At 39.8% G+C, this 16225-nt stretch overlaps 1 protein-coding gene across 3 annotated transcripts in view; it reads left to right on the top strand.

The window, feature by feature from the left end:
• LOC115235954 (alpha-catulin) overlaps positions 1-16225 on the top strand; it is a 47902-nt gene extending 31677 nt beyond the window's left edge. For 2 of the 3 annotated variants that reach the window (XM_029808109.1, XM_029808110.1), the window contains exons 3-11: positions 5798-6075; positions 6218-6460; positions 8376-8639; positions 8967-9218; positions 9661-9820; positions 9903-10021; positions 10253-10582; positions 11894-12100; positions 12669-13210. In XM_029808109.1, coding sequence (XP_029663969.1) covers positions 5798-6075; positions 6218-6460; positions 8376-8639; positions 8967-9218; positions 9661-9820; positions 9903-10021; positions 10253-10582; positions 11894-12100; positions 12669-13058 — 2243 coding nt within the window. In that variant the 3' untranslated portion in view covers positions 13059-13210. Of the gene's footprint in view, positions 1-5797; positions 6076-6217; positions 6461-8375; positions 8640-8966; positions 9219-9660; positions 9821-9902; positions 10022-10252; positions 10583-11893; positions 12101-12668; positions 13211-14226 lie in introns of those variants that run through there. The other variant, XM_029808111.1, reaches the window with a different exon arrangement.

A 16225-nucleotide genomic window follows, 5' to 3' on the forward strand; every position in this document is an offset into this window, starting at 1 on the left:
TCATAGTCTGCAGCCTTGTGCAGACAATCGCACGCGAGCCGGAAGAAAGCTCTGCGAGGATAAGACTCGTGACCTTTGAAACTCGTCACACTCCGTCTAGTCTTATCGTCTAGCGGCTCGGCAGATTATATCTTCCCGTGTCTCTTCATGCTAGGCTGCACATTGCAGAACGGCGTATCCTGCGGCTGCTACAATGTGCAAGAAGCGTGCGCGATGACCCAGTTTCGCTAAACCTTGAAAAAGGTTTTTCGTCACCTACATACATAAAAGAGCCTCGGTCGTATCTTCGCCAAATAGCGGACAGGTAACGGCCGAAGTAAGGATCGTGGATATTTCTTTCCGGCACACCTGTTCGCTCTTCGGAGAGAAGAATTGTACCATAGGGGAAAGAAACGCGGTGGTCTCGGTGGTCTTCTCGCAAAATATTCCGCGCCGCAAAATTGAAGATCTCGTAGAAAGTTTTTGAAACGATGCCCGATTCGATTAAGAGTGCAACTGAAACTGTAATTTGAAGACGAAAAAACGACCAACGTGCGTGACACGGGTAGAAATGGAAATTCGTTTGCAGCTTCTGCAAATCCGATGCAAGAATGCAAGTTATTCTGCTCGTTGTCATCGATTTTGCGCTTAAAGGGAAAGCGGTGATAAATAAATGATAAACCGAGAGAGCTTTCGTCACAATAACCGAGGTCAAACAGACGTCTGTACAATCAGAAAGGAACGTGTTCCGCGAATTTAAAAGATCGATTCCCTCGATGATAAGACGAAAATTCGATTACTAAATCACATTGAATTACTTGTTGGAGCATATACGAGAGACGTATCAATTCGGAGTAATAAAATGACGTCGAAAGGGCACCGATATTACCGTGGCGATCGCGCAAAGTCATGCAAGCCTACCTGACTTGAACAAATCGTTTCGCGTGATATCGCGTGTAAATCGGGCACCATAAGTGTAACCGAGAGCTGCGAGTGCTATATCGTGCCGGCAGGATTCAGTATGACACAGCACGCGACGAATTTATACAAATGGATTCTCGCGTATAGTTCTCATCGATCGACGTGCCCCAGGTTTTTAGGTTGGGCTATGCTATTATCGCGAAAATCGTTCTTTTTCAAAATGAAAAATCAAAAGCCGTAGGAAAAGAATTTTTATGCAACAATTATATGTGTTAGAGATCGCGTATACGTTACATTCGCGGTAACGCAAATCTCGAGATCGAGATTTGGAAGAAGCGCGACTACTTGTATGCAAATACTTGTATGATTTATGCTCTCTTTCCCAAGATAACGCTATTTTCGATGCTTCGGGGAACTTAAACTCGCGCACCAAAACGGCGACGATGGGGAAGAAACACAAGAGCTAAGTCACTATAACGGAATACGAGCGTTGTAAAAGATAAGTGGCGACATGCCAAATTTATACGCCGGAGCAGAGAGAAGAAGAGACAACACGCAGCAAGGATAAAGTAACGCAAAGGAACAGTCTTTGCCCATCTAATTGCGAATACAAAGTGAACTTGGAGTCACTGCTAGCTCGACGCACTCGAGCATGATGATGGATATGCATACACCGTGTAATTAATATCCGCCGCTTGTTTCAAGTCGGGTGATAATTACTAGAAGAATTATACGCCCGCGCCTTTTAGCGCGTTAATTAATCTATAACGCTTAATGTCGAGCCGAAAATATATCGAGCTCCTTATTAACGGCGATAGCAGCCTCTGTCCTACGTCGTCGTGTTGGAAATGGCCGATAATCAAACGCGATACGGTATCAAACGAGAAACGGAGATGCGGAGAATCGAAGTTCAAATTCGGGATAATTGGTAATAAAACGGTTACATGCAAATATAGAAGCTGGAAATATCGTGACGCGGGGCGAAAATAAATTGTTCGAGAATCGAAGTATCGAACGCGACGGCGTGATCGAAGGAGGGGGAGGAGCGGGGGGGAGGGGGGGAATCGGCGAGCGTTTTCGATGAAACGGGAAAATACCGACTAATATCGAGACACGCCGCGAAATTTGTAGTTTCAATTTGTAGTTGGCTCGCAACTGCATCGATCAGTGTCAGACGGTAACCACTTTCGTATAGTCACTCTCTGTGTGTAGTCCTCTCGCGTAAACACATCATCCCGAGCTATTTTTATCCCGACTGCCTTTTAAGATCGGGTCAAGTCAACGTACGAAACATTTATTAACGGCCGACGTGTGGACAAGCGCACACGTATAGAGATTTATGACCGATGCAGATATTTATTAATTTTACTCCCGTGTGATCAATAAAACTGAAATTCGTGTTTTAATATGAAATAATGTTAATAAAAGGCCGATATATAACGAAATTAATGCGAACATATTCAATGTGATTGATGTAAAATTCGGTTAACTATTTGCATATCGCGGTTAATTCGTTACGTCGCGTGACCGAACAGATTAATATTCTCGACCGATCGATCGTGTAAACAACCACGATAGTTCGTGCTTTCGAAATTAAGCATCGGCGATATTCTTCGTGTATTTAATATTCGTGCGATTGCAAATAAGTCGATGCTACGTTGATATAAATCCATTTAATGCCGGAACCAGCTAAACGATAAAAATGTTTCCAGCACATCGGGACGCAAGAGAGCGATTTTATATTATGTGTCGCTTGGGAAAAACGCGGCATAAATTCGCTCGACCTTCTTTGGTAACCTGAACGGTAAAAAGGCGCGTTCAGACGGAACCATCGTAAAAACTGCCGAAAGAAATAATAAATTGTATTACGCAAAAAAGCGTAAAAAAGCGTAAAAAAGTACAAACGAAAATCGTTTATGTTATATCAAGATGCGATTAACGAAGGAACGTAAATATCCAGTCGATTTACCGTGGACTGATGGTAAACGCGGATAAAGGTTTCGCTAACGAGTAAACTTGGAAAGTCATTAGTCACATTGAACTATAAGCCCGCGGTTATCACGGTTATCATGATAAAACGTCGTTCCGCTCTGTTTATTATAGCAATTTGATACCGCTCACTGATGAATGCAAAACCATTCGCACCGCGAGCACATCCGCAGATCTACATTACGAAGAGAGAGAGCAACGATAGAGTTAGAGTAACGTAAAAATACTTTATGCATCGGTAGCTTGACGTCAATTAAATCGGTGCCATAAATTACCAATGTACATTGCATATTTTGTACAAATAAATATGAAGTGTACACACTTAAAAATTCAAAAAATATTTATATCAACTCGATATATATTCATGTACGTATATATTCATAAAAATTTTTCGCTGGTTTTTTTAAAACGGGAAATCAATTTCAACACATGTTGAAAAGCTGACTTGCGGTAGACCTACTTTTTTTCTTTTTTGTATCTCTCATTCGGTTAATTACTATAGGATTACTACAATAAGGAAGAATCACAAGGAAATTCGAAATGATGAATAGAAATATATGCATCATGTTTTCGCAGTACACAGGTAAAGTCCATAATTTTGTGAACAGCAGCAAACAAAATCGTAGTGTTGATATGATTACTGTGATGATGATTGCACTGTTATCACAAGGAAATGGTTCGTTTATGACGCGGGCAGATCTCCTAATCACGCGAGCAATGCAACGCATAATTGTTCTTTCGTCGCGTGCCGGCAGAAAGTTACAAAGGTAGCGATTGAGCGATCGATATGTATCTTTGTGAGAAATTTATAGTTTGCTCAAAATTCGCTAACGTATATCATAACGGTGATTTGGTTTCCTCGTATATTTCACTGCCCTTTCTCGTATCTATCTGATAAATCAGACAGATACAGCGCAGATAGCATTTCGACATGGATGTCGATGAATAATATGCGCGGTGAAAAGTGGTTCTTTTCACTCACGAAGAGCAAGAAATAAAAACACGAATGTCAATCTCTCGTCTGATGTCCCGGCTCGATGCATCTTGTTTCTATGAATCATAAAAAGTGTACTCACGGGACACGCTTCTACGCTTGTCGCGTTCGAGCAATCTCTCCAATTGCAATCCACCGGATGCATCGGGATACCAATATCAGGATAAGTGACGTGTGGTGCGATATGTTCAAAATACGTTGCGCTCGAGAATATCTCACCGAAAACCGATAACAAGTAGAGATCCTTTTAGCGACATACTAATTTCACATTGTCCGTTGTTTATTACATTTTCTTTCGCGTTTTATAAAACGAAATTATTGAATATTATAGCAATACAGTAATTATAACTTTAAACCTCTTTTTATAAAATTTCTGTATAAATATGGAATATATGCTATAAAAATATGCCGAAAATCAATCGATCATCCGGATGAGAAACGAACATGTAGGATCTGTGCATTTTGACTACTTTTAAATTAGGTCAAGATCTTTGCACACTCTTATACGTAACAGTTAATCTATATAAAACGTTATAAGACTTCCGTATCAAACTGGCTGATCTTACAACACTAGCAGATAGAAGAATAGAGGGCGATTTGTATACAGCACGATATATACGATAATTTTGAAACTTGCAACATGCAATTTATTAGAACGTAATACATAGAATAAAGTGCTTTTCTCGTTGACTAATAAGAAAAGTATCCATCAACTAAAACAAAAAACAAACACCGCCAAGAGGTATAATTTGCAACGGTTTATGAGAAAAGTTTATATAAACATCGAGGCGATGAAGAAACTAAACCTGAGAAAAATAAAATTTAGGAATATAGTATTAAACGGAAGCCTGCAATATACGAACGATGGAAAATTTAATTGAGAATTTTTCTAGACAAAGATGAATTTCATCTATCTCGATAAACATCGACTCAATAATTTCCCATAATCCCCGTGACGTAAAGGCGCAGATGTTATATTCATAATAATCTATTGTTCTCGATTCTCCCCATAGCAATTTACGTTTAGGATATTGTTTAATGGCGATGAACAATTAGTACATACTAACAGCCGGCGGTGATATCGTGTTTTGAACTAACTGTAGCTCTCTAATTCAGGAAATAACTATTTAATGGTACAGCAATCCTCGCATCTCATGCTCCAAGTGATTTTCGATCGATGATGATATTATTAGAAAATGTTATGTCCGTGTAAGTGCGTCTTGGAAAAAGAGATACTCTGTAATGACAATTTTTGCGATGATTTTTACACGATATTGTTCCTCCGAAAAGACACCAAATGATTTTTATTATCAACAAATGAAATACTAATTAATAAAATATTTTTATCAATATCTTTCTCTCTACAAACTTTCTTTTCTTTTATGACTAAACATTATACGATTATTTAAAAAGTATTAAATTAAAAAATATATTATATGTAATTAATAGATTTTAAATACAAAAATTACATATTTTTAAAATGTACTATTCCGATAAGTTCAAAAATATACATGGTAATTCCACTTTTGCCATTCAAACTTGCTTACGCGCATAATCTTTTAACGATAAATCTAATTCGGTGCAAACGTTGTTTAGATAAGGCGAACGAGTAAAGTAGCTAATTATGAGCACACAAGAGCATCCAATTACCCGTAGTCGTCGTACTTGAGTCGAGGGGCTCGATCATAATTAAATCAGTTACCCCGATTTTACGGTGACACGCGATAAAAAAAGCGAAATGTTTAATTCATCAGTACTCCCCGTCCATCACGTTCGGACGAAATTCGTCCGATCTCTCTTTCGCGAGAAAAGTTCTCGCCGTGAGAATTAGCGGACGAAACTTTACGCTTAAGCTTTAATTTCTGCAGATGTATATATGAAATTCGAAAATGCAATCGATTATGTTACGCTTAGGTTCGGCAATCGAGAAATTATGCGAATGTGCCTTGGAGGACAGTCTGGCAGACCGAGGTTCCGTCGTGAGAGCTGCCAGATGTCTCCTAGGCTCAGTGACGAAAGTCCTCCTCCTGGCGGACATCGTCGTGGTCAATCAATTGCTCCACGCCAAGGATAAAGTCGCCCGCAGTCTCGGACGTCTCGAGAGCGTTTCGAATTTCACCGAATTCGTCAAGGCGTTCAGCCAATTCGGAGGAGAGATGGTCGAGTTGGCGCATTTAACGGGCGATCGTCAGGTGAGAATTTCTCTCTCGTTCAAATCTATATTTCACGGAATCGTTCATTTTAATTATGATTTTCTGTCGCGTGCAATTAATTAATATTATTTTGTAATACGGGGATCGAGATTCAATTAAACGTCGCATCTCATTTTCTCAGAATGATCTCAAAGACGAGAGGCGACGCGCGCAGATGGCAGCGGCTCGACAAGTGCTAGAAAGGAGCACCATGATGCTCCTCACGTCCAGCAAGACGTGCTTAAGGCATCCCGAATGCCCGTCCGCGAAGGAGAACAGAGACACCGTTTTTTGCCAAATGAGAAGAGCGATGGATCTGATACATTATGTCGTCAAGGACGGGGTATTGGACTGCAGTGAATCTCAATCCTACTCGAATTCACAGGTAAGCCGTTTTTATCTCGAACACATAAACTCTCACTTGAACGATGAAAATATCTTTCTAAAATATATAGCATGAAAATTAATTTCATAAAATTTAATAGCAGAATAATCAAGTTGCAAAGAGTTAGGAGATATTATTTATCAATTGCAAATTGTATTTGCAATATTAATTTATGAAACAATGCAAGATAGCAAGCAATTTCAATATTGATACCGTTAATAACGAGAAAATAATTACAGACACGAACATGTATTAGAGCTTGCCAAGAAATGCTGTAATAATCGCGGTTGCCAAACGCTATATTGACTTTATACATTCTTCATTATTCTGCTGCATCGAGCACGCATATTATGACCATATTGCAAGGATCGGAGAGAAAAGGCTGTGTAAAATGTTTCCGAAAACATTTGGAAGTATTCCAAAGAGACTTTGTCCGCCAAATTGTGATTTACGGATAGCTCCTTGATGTACGGTTTTAACGACCTTGGTTCGAGCTCTACCCTTGCAGAACTTGTAAACGAGATATCGAAACGATCCCGCTATAGCACAACGACTCGAGAAACCATAAATAATGGCGCGATATCTAGTTTGGCATGAAATCGATAAGCGACGGTCGAAGATGGTAGAGGAGAATCAGCGGAGTATGCTTTACGAATATCAATTATCATAGCTATATATCTACACACAATTAATTATTAACAAAAACACATTACGACTTTGATAAAAAAATGTGAACGCAATCGCTAATAATAATATACTTTAAACATTTTCCATGCTCATATATACATTCTAACATATTCTTTCCATTGATATTGTTCATCGATGCTGCTGTATATTAAAAATATGCACAATAAAATCGACGAGTCCAGATTAAATGGACGATAGCAAAAAAAGATTAGCAGAGTACTAGACTACAATGCAAAAAAAATCTATATAACGAGAAATTGGAAGCGAAATACGCGATAGAAAAAGTAGTGAAACGGACGATAAATAAAATTGCGAATTTCACTCGTAGAATTGAAATGGGCTGCTTTATGCCAAAGTCGTTACATACGAGTATCTAATTATATCGCTGATAAATAACTTTATGCAAAAATAATTGTAAATCGTAAATCGTTCGAGTTTCCTGGAATCAAATTTATGTTAAAAAGCGGATACATGTAAGAAATCGCGAATAAATTGTGGCATTGCTGCTTGCAAATACGTATCGTAATTTCATAACGAAAGTTTATAAAAACGGTTTCCATCCGAGACCGTTATTCGTTATAACGATGGAAAGTTTTTATCGCGACGGTGAAATGGTCGCGGCGCCGGAAACGGTCGTCATAAAGAGATCGCGAATGTATTATCCGCGGATCTTGCCAAATTTTGTGCGCTCGCATTTCCATATCGGCACTTCGATATGCGGTGCTTTAATTCCGTGCCAACCTTTTTTTAGCATCTCGAATAAAGGAGGGGAAATATTTTACAATATATCTCACACACATACTATGTGCTTCCGAAAATCTCTCTCAATTCCTCCGAAGAGACAACGCGGTAGAGCTGGGTCACGATGAACGACCTTTAACCGTGCTAGAAAAATGTGTAGTCACCCTTGTATTTTACACTTAAGTACTACCCACTTTCCGCGCGACATAATCGATTCTGGAGTGATTGTGTAGACAACCTGGCCAAAGTGGAACGCTCCGTAACGTGACATCTCTCTAAAAGATTTAATACCATTTGTCGCGTCGCGCGTGTCTGTCTAATATTTTGTATGCCATTTGCATTTTTCAACATTACATATTTATAAGTTTGTTTCCTCTGTTATACAATCTTTTTTAAATATCTAAATAACGAAGAAAAAAAAGATTTTTTTGCAAAAAAAAATCAACAGCTCTCAAAATATCTTTTATGATCGCGCAACTACTTGCAGAGTCCGCAGCAGGAAGACTGGGACAGCAGTACCGTTTGCTCGGCATTGAAACACTTCGAGAGGCTCGTTGAAACAACAAGGATGACCCTATTGGGACCGGGCTGCCGCGAGACACTTACGTCGGCGTTAGAAACAGTGGTGGAGAGAACGCAGGACTTCACCGACAGCGCCTACACGAGCCACGAGCACAGAGAAAATATTCTCTTACTTTGCGATCGTGCGAAACTCGAGCTCAATACACTCCTACGGATCGGTAATAGCATGGTGAGCCGCAATTTTTTTCATTTTATATTTCGCACAAGAAAATAAACTACCGAATAATTCTATGTAATAACATAATGGTATAGGAAGGAAAGCATAATTTTTTTAACACCGGTTTGTGTCACGATAGATTTAAAAGTTATAAAATAATATTTAAAATTATATATGACTTGTATAAAATTGGAAGCGTCTCGGAAATTAATTTATAATAAATCCTATTCGTTAAACGTAATCGAAAATTTTGAGTAGCGCAATTCGAGGGTAAAAAATATTCCCTAACGAATTAAACGATATATAAGGTATGAAACGATAGACATTGTGTTCCGTCAGAATTACGAGGGCGGCGGGGGTTCACCGAGCTCCGAGATGGAACAAGCGGTGATGGGTGTGCTGCGGGCGACCAGAGATCTCCGCCAGCAGCTCAGCGCGACGACGATGGAACAAGCCGGTGATCTTGGCCAAGTGACAAAAGCCGGCCAGGAGCTCGTGTCAACGATCAGAAATCTCGCGTTGGCCAATGACATCGACCGTCTGCAAGAGAGCAGCGACAGGTTCCACGAGTACATCGAACACATTCTCGAAGTAAGCTCCGCCAGACGCGGCGTCCACGTGTACTTGACGTTCTTTCACGCGCGCTTTAAGTCTGACATCGAATCGAAAATAATATGGAATCTCTTTTCGAGAAATATTACCGATTATTATTGCAAATTCTTCTCAAATGCGTACGACACTGCATCGAATGGATTCTGGAACGTAAATATTGATTTATTAGATGCCAGTGATTGCCGTTCATCATTTCTTTAAATCGATTACACCTGATTGGATTTATTCCACGCCTAACTTTAAGTGATTTAGCTCGCGTAGTTCATTAATCATATCCGACATTAACGATAAATGTTCGTGGCTCTAAAATTATATTTCATAATACAACGTACGCGAAAAATCGATTGTGATTACTTCTTTATTAATGTACTATGAATAGAATTCTTTATATTGAAGCCATGTATTATTTTTCTTTTTACAGGTATGTAAGCTTCTGAGACACGTTGCGCTCTCGGAATCGTTGCAAGTGTCGGCAAAGTTTACGGAAATCAATTTGAGAATATACGGTCCTCAAGTCGTAACGGCTGCGCATACGCTAGCTAGGCATCCCACAAGTAAGATTGCCAAGGAAAATCTCGAAGGTGAGTTATTTAGATGCTTCAATATCCTACTGAATTTGCAACGATGACCTGTCACTAATCTTTATTTGTTTACATTTCGTAGTATTTGCTGACATGTGGCAATGGCTCATGACTGACGTGACGACAGTAGCGAAAGACGTCCTGGAACTCAGTCAAAGTCGGCCAGAGAAGCAAGTTTACATGTCCTTGCCGCGGCCAGGGGTACGTAAACAATTACCTCGGCACAAACAATCACAACACATCTCTTATGCATACAAAACATACTTGAATTGCTTAGCTCTAGTCAAATGCGTGTCAAAAACAGACGTGTGGCATCCGTTTACGCAGATGCCATCTTTATGTGCCTTTTAATCCAGAAATATATACGCGCATACAAAATACACATACACGGACACATGCATGACGAATAATCATCGATACGGTTTATTTTAGAAACATGGCACGACGAGCAAACCATTGAAACCAGTGCGATTGGATAGCGAGGAGCAGGCGAAGATAGCCAAGGCGGGTCTCGAGATGAAACTGATCACTTCGGAGATGGACGCCGAGACGGAAAAATGGCAAGAGAGCGGAAGTGCTCTGGAGGAGAACAACGACATTGTGAAGCGGGCAAAGAACATGTCGTCCATGGCATTCTCGATGTATCAGTTCACGCGAGGCGAAGGCGCGCTGAAGACCACCCAGGATCTGTTCACCCAAGCTGAGTATTTCGCCGAGGAGGCGAACAGATTGTACAAGGTTGTGAGACAATTCAGTTACCAGGTATGTGGCAATCGGCTAACACGGCCGACTGTAGATCGAAAGAGAGATGACACACATTTTTCTAATTGGACTGATGTTGATATATATCAAGATCTATCATCTTTACTTCTATAATCATTCTTTTACTATTGTTTATTATACGGACTCTATATTGGACTTGATTCCGAGTTTCTTAATATCCTCGCTATATTAAAAATCTTTTAAATATACATTACGCTATTGAGTTTCGTTTCTTCGTAAGTCGCAACGTCGAAGCTGCATCGAGTCTGCCAATTGAAAATTTATTCAATTAAATGTCATTATGTATATTAAATGTCATCAACATCATTATTACGCCAAATATTCATTTCGGAAATGCTACTAATAATTATTGCTACTTTAATATTCGATAATAGAAATCTCATCGTATGTAGAAATGTGCAAGTATTCATGTAGCGCTTATTTTACAATGTAAAAGTAGGCATACATCGATATATCGATATTACGTGATTTTAGTTATTAAAGCTTCATTTCTGAAAGCTTCGAGAAACACAACAGCAATATCGATAATACATATTTCGCAATTTTTTTGGCAGATATAAATAACAGAAACTAATAATAACGGAAAATTAAAATATTTCAAGAAATGTTAAAAACGGAAAATGTCAATTATATATAGCAGTGTTCTTTCGCGTCACTACTTTATATGCTACTGCAGACCAGTAGCTTCCAGACCAGAAGTAGCTTCGACACGCGTAATTAGCATTAGATATGTTCGAATTAACACGTTTGCTACCCACTTTTAAACCCTTCCTTCTTTCCCCTCCTAGCTAGGCCGAATATATATAGTCACCTGAAACCATTTTGATCTTTCTATTACTCTTCTTAAGAGAAACAACAAAACGCTAACCTTGTAATATATTCTGTATTATACAACCCTTTTTTATACCCTCGCTCTTGAATGCCTCCATCCAGGTAACTTTTTCTCTCTTTACTTTAGATCCTTTTTGGACTAATAGATATCACACTTTCACTTTATATAAATCATTCTCGTTGCCATGTATATATGTATGTATATGTATATATGTATATATATATTTTTATTCCTTTCGATCGATATACTATTATTATAAAATTTATTATTAACGTATTATATTCCATATTTTAAAATTTATATTTAATAAATAACAAGTAATTAAATGTTATATTCCAATTATTTATATATATTATTGATTACTGATATTTTCGGATCGTTGAAAATTGAATGCAAACAAGTTTGCCTTGCGACACGGACGAAGACATAAAATTGTATACAATGTTACATGGGTGCAGGTACCAGGTGGACCGCACAAGAAAGATCTCCTGGAAAATCTGGATCGAGTGCCGACTTACGTTCAGCAATTACAATTCACCGTGAAGAATCCTACCGTCGGCAAAGCCGCCACATTTACAAAAGTCGACAATGTTATACAAGAAACGAAAAATCTCATGAATGTGATCTCGAAGGTGGTCACAACGTGCTTCGTCTGCGCCACAAAGGTAAGCCATGGAAATATTCGATTGACTTGTTTTTTAAATAGACAAAGATATACGATAATTTTCTTTATGACTGAGGTTGCCTGTATCAAGAGAATTTGAACGATCAAGATATTTTCATCCAAAATACTTTAATATCGCGCTTCTTAAAAACGTTTCAAAGAATACGGCAAATTCTATACATATGTATATATATTTACAGGTAGCTTTAGCCTTCCGGAAAATCATCTAACAATAAGAGAGAAAAAAAAATTATGTTTAAAAATTATTTATACGACACGAATATATATTTTTAAAAGATTGTATGAAATTCTCTCCCGATCGATTCTATGCGAATATTTGTTACGTGAGAATGTTTGTTGTCGCATTGACATTAAACATTATGTCGTCTCCATTTTTACAGAATCGAAGATTTTTATAGATTCGGTCTTCCAAATTGCGATAGATATGCTCACTTTCGAGCACATATTCGCGCAGAATTTTTAGAATCGAAGTCGCAGATTCCCCGCGTTCGCGCTAAAAATCGAGTGTGTGTACATCTATCTCCTTCCGTTCTCTATTCACCGCCTAGCACAATCTCGTGATGCCGCAATACATGGAGCTCAGCCCGACGATGGTACCCGGCCAGGCCGAAGAGGATTGTTTGTACCCGATTAGCCCGCAGTTGTTACCTTCTACAAGCCCTTACGTGCAACCCCATCCGCTCACGTCCGCGCAATTTCACAGTATCCTGAAACCGTCCCACGGTCTAAACCCATCGTCCCTGTCACTTTTCGGTCCGTCCATAAATCCCGGATCGTGCCGAAATTCCGGCTCCTTCGTTCATCCATCTATCCTATCTACGCTCACGACGCCCGGAACGCAGCAGCCACCCTACTGCCTACAGAATCTGCAGCTTCTGCAGCTGCAGCTGCACCACGCACAGCTGCAGCACTTAAGACACGCGACGCTACCGAGATAGTAGCAATAATCACGTCGTGCTGTAGCACGTGACACGTGACACTCGTCCGTGAAAACGTTTCACGCGCACGCACGCACGCACGCATACGTCGAGAACACTATACGTTCTTCGTACAGGTTCGACCTTGGTTTCATTTTTCGTTTTGCTTTGTATTTCATTAACATCACGGAAGATCGAATCGTCGTAATTTCGACAATAATGATATATAATTATCGTTGATAAAAAAAAGTTTCTTTCTCGACGAGTTTCAAAATGCAAAATCGTTAAATTATTCTTTATTATATTATTATATTCTATATTAAGTAATTGTAACTATTCGCAATACTTATTCAAAAATAATTTTAGCGAAATTATGGCGGTACGATCCGTTGCCTTTTAGTTTGCCGCTTCGCGGCTTATTATTTTTTTTTTTTTACGTAAGTCTTATCATAGCTGACATAGATTTTATTTGTGGCTTTTTTGAAATTTTCCCTTTGTTGCTATATAACCCGCGTGCTATATCACTTTTATCTCGATCTAATAATACACAGCGCGACCCCCATGACAAACTATCTATCCAACAATACGGTCATGTAATAATAATCGATTTTAATTAATCCATTTCAGCTACCTTTACAGGAATGGCTACAATGTATCTCGTAATGAAATCTAATATTTCTTTCCAATAATTTCAGATACTCTGACAAATAAATTATCTTCATATAGGATAATAAGGAAAAAGAAGAAAGTTTCTTATATTTTTGTTTAACAGCAAAAATTTTTTATAAAGATATTATCGTTAAAATTTTTAATTAAATTAAAAATACTAACATTTCTTTGTCAGAGTATGCGATATATACTTTTTATAACTAGATCGCAAACAAACTCGCCATGTATGACGGCAAGAGCATAACAATGCCACAGTACGTGGCATCCTCTCAAGAATATATATATATATCTCTCTAATAATCCGAATGCTAAGACAATAACTTGAAAGTAAAATTAGCCTTCGATCAAAAGCTCGTCGGAAAGTCGAATCGGAAAATACATTGCATTTCTCGCGTGGTAGATATTTTCGGCGAGCTTTCGCTCGATGAATTCACCCATCCGGAAAAGCCGCGAGGCCCCGCCGGGGCTCGCATTGTGCACGACGTATAATAACACTTTGTCTCTTCCTACATCTTTTCAGTACAACCTGGATTTCCGAGGTCTGTCGGCGCGCGGGGCCGGCGGCTCGCCGTACAGGGGCGGAGAGGGCGGGGGAGCTGACGGCGACGGTGGCGGAGTTGGCGCCGACGGCAGCAAGACGGGCTCCGTCCCCGGCAGCGACCCGTCCGTCTGACAGTTTGGGATGGCCCGACGGGCCAAGGGGGACGCTCGCCGCACCCGGGTTTCCTTTCTGCTTTTCTAGGGAGAACCTCCTCGCCTGCCCCATCAACGGAGCGCGTACACGTCGATCGGAAGTCGCGGGACTGCCGCCGCCGTCACCATTATGTCGGCGACAAAGTCCCGCGTCAGCCGTGTGTCGAAGTACTGTAGTATCTTATTCGGAGGTGCCTCGCCTGGCCGGGATATACTCGTAGCCGCTGTCGGCGATCTATTGAGCGTATTAACGGTATTCGAAAGCTGAACGGGTGAAGAGAGTAGCGTTCCTTTGGACGCCCTGATGATTTGTCACGAGAATGGATTTCAATCAAAATGCCTTTGCGACCGCTAATGTAAAGCGATCGCGAAAGTGTTAATTGTACGAGAAAGACGTTACTGGTCTCGAAATGTTAAAATTTGCTCAGCCACGCTGGCACCCTCACGTTTCGCGATCAGGAACCGTAGGAATTAATCCCAGTATTAATTAATGGCTCAAAAAAATGGTAAACGTGCTTAAAATATTATGCAACGGTTCGATGTGCTTGGACAATCGCTTGATGATGCAATATAGGAAGATGCTTGGCAATGTCGACGTGTACGTTTCACTAGATCGTTTTATCGCGCGTACTTTCTGGCTTCTAACAATGAGAGAAACAAATTTATACGCCGCTGTTTGTCTCAGACGCGCGCGCGCGCGTTTTTACTCGAAAGCGGACGAGCTTGGGAGCAGTTACATATTTAACATGGTCGAGTTCCGTCACGCTTGACGACCGAGGCGTGGAAAAGCGAAGAGTTAAGCCGAGCTGGCATCACATGGAGTCGAGTGCGAAAGTGGCGGATGAAAAATGTGCGCGTCTATATGATTTGCGAAATTGTTTGCTTTGATACTCCGATCATCTGATCACTTTAATCGTAGCCATGAATTTGTTAGAAATATAGAGCAAAAGTCGCTTTTGCACGAATAATGAAATTTATTCTTATATTCACCTTAGCGTAACCGAATTACGTCTTTCAGCGATAAAGTTTCTCAAAATGAAGATACAATTAAACACCTGCGGCGGCATTACATTTCACCGTGGCTGCTTCAATAACAGTGTTTCACTTTCGCGTTATCACTCTTGATTTTAAAGCCAGAGATTCTAGAATATTCTCTAAGTAAATCACGAAATTACAAAATTAAATACCAACCCATGATTATAAACTGTGAACTGAGACAGCTTATTTAATACGTAGTACGTTTTATTACGATGCTAAAACGTCGGATATACTTCCGGTGGATAAGGACGCGAACATTCGGAGTCTCATTTCATTATTCTCGCGAGAAGGAGGAAAAAACTTTTCCGCTGACATATGGCTGCGCACAAAACAAATCGTTCTTCCATATCGAGAAGTTGGTGCAACGACAATAATTAACAAATGTCGATCGCAGTGCCTTTTTTTAGGTGTGAAAACTTTGTCGAAACTTTTGCCGAGATCAACCTCGGCTTTCGTGTTACGCCAACTTCGGTGAACAGATTCCGCACAGGATCGCATTACACAAGCAGTTACAAGAAGGATAACTCGCGCATACATACTTATACATATTATGCATACATCTGCATAATTATAGCTCGTGAAATGTAAAAACGTACTATGCGAAAATTTAAAAAGCTCTCCGCTCGAAGGCAAGCCGATGAAAAGCAGCGTTTGAAACTTTTGAAAAGCCACGCGCCGACGAACGGCTTTCCCCCCTTTTACGTTGTACTCAATTCGCCGACTAATTAGAGAAATTTGAACGGTGGCAGTCTAAAGTTTATACGAATCCACCCGTGTAAGAGACACTT

The sequence above is a fragment of the Formica exsecta genome, unplaced genomic scaffold, assembly GCF_003651465.1.
Source record: "Formica exsecta isolate Colony F162 unplaced genomic scaffold, ASM365146v1 scaffold237, whole genome shotgun sequence".
In the NCBI taxonomy this organism is placed as follows: Eukaryota; Metazoa; Arthropoda; class Insecta; order Hymenoptera; family Formicidae; genus Formica; species Formica exsecta.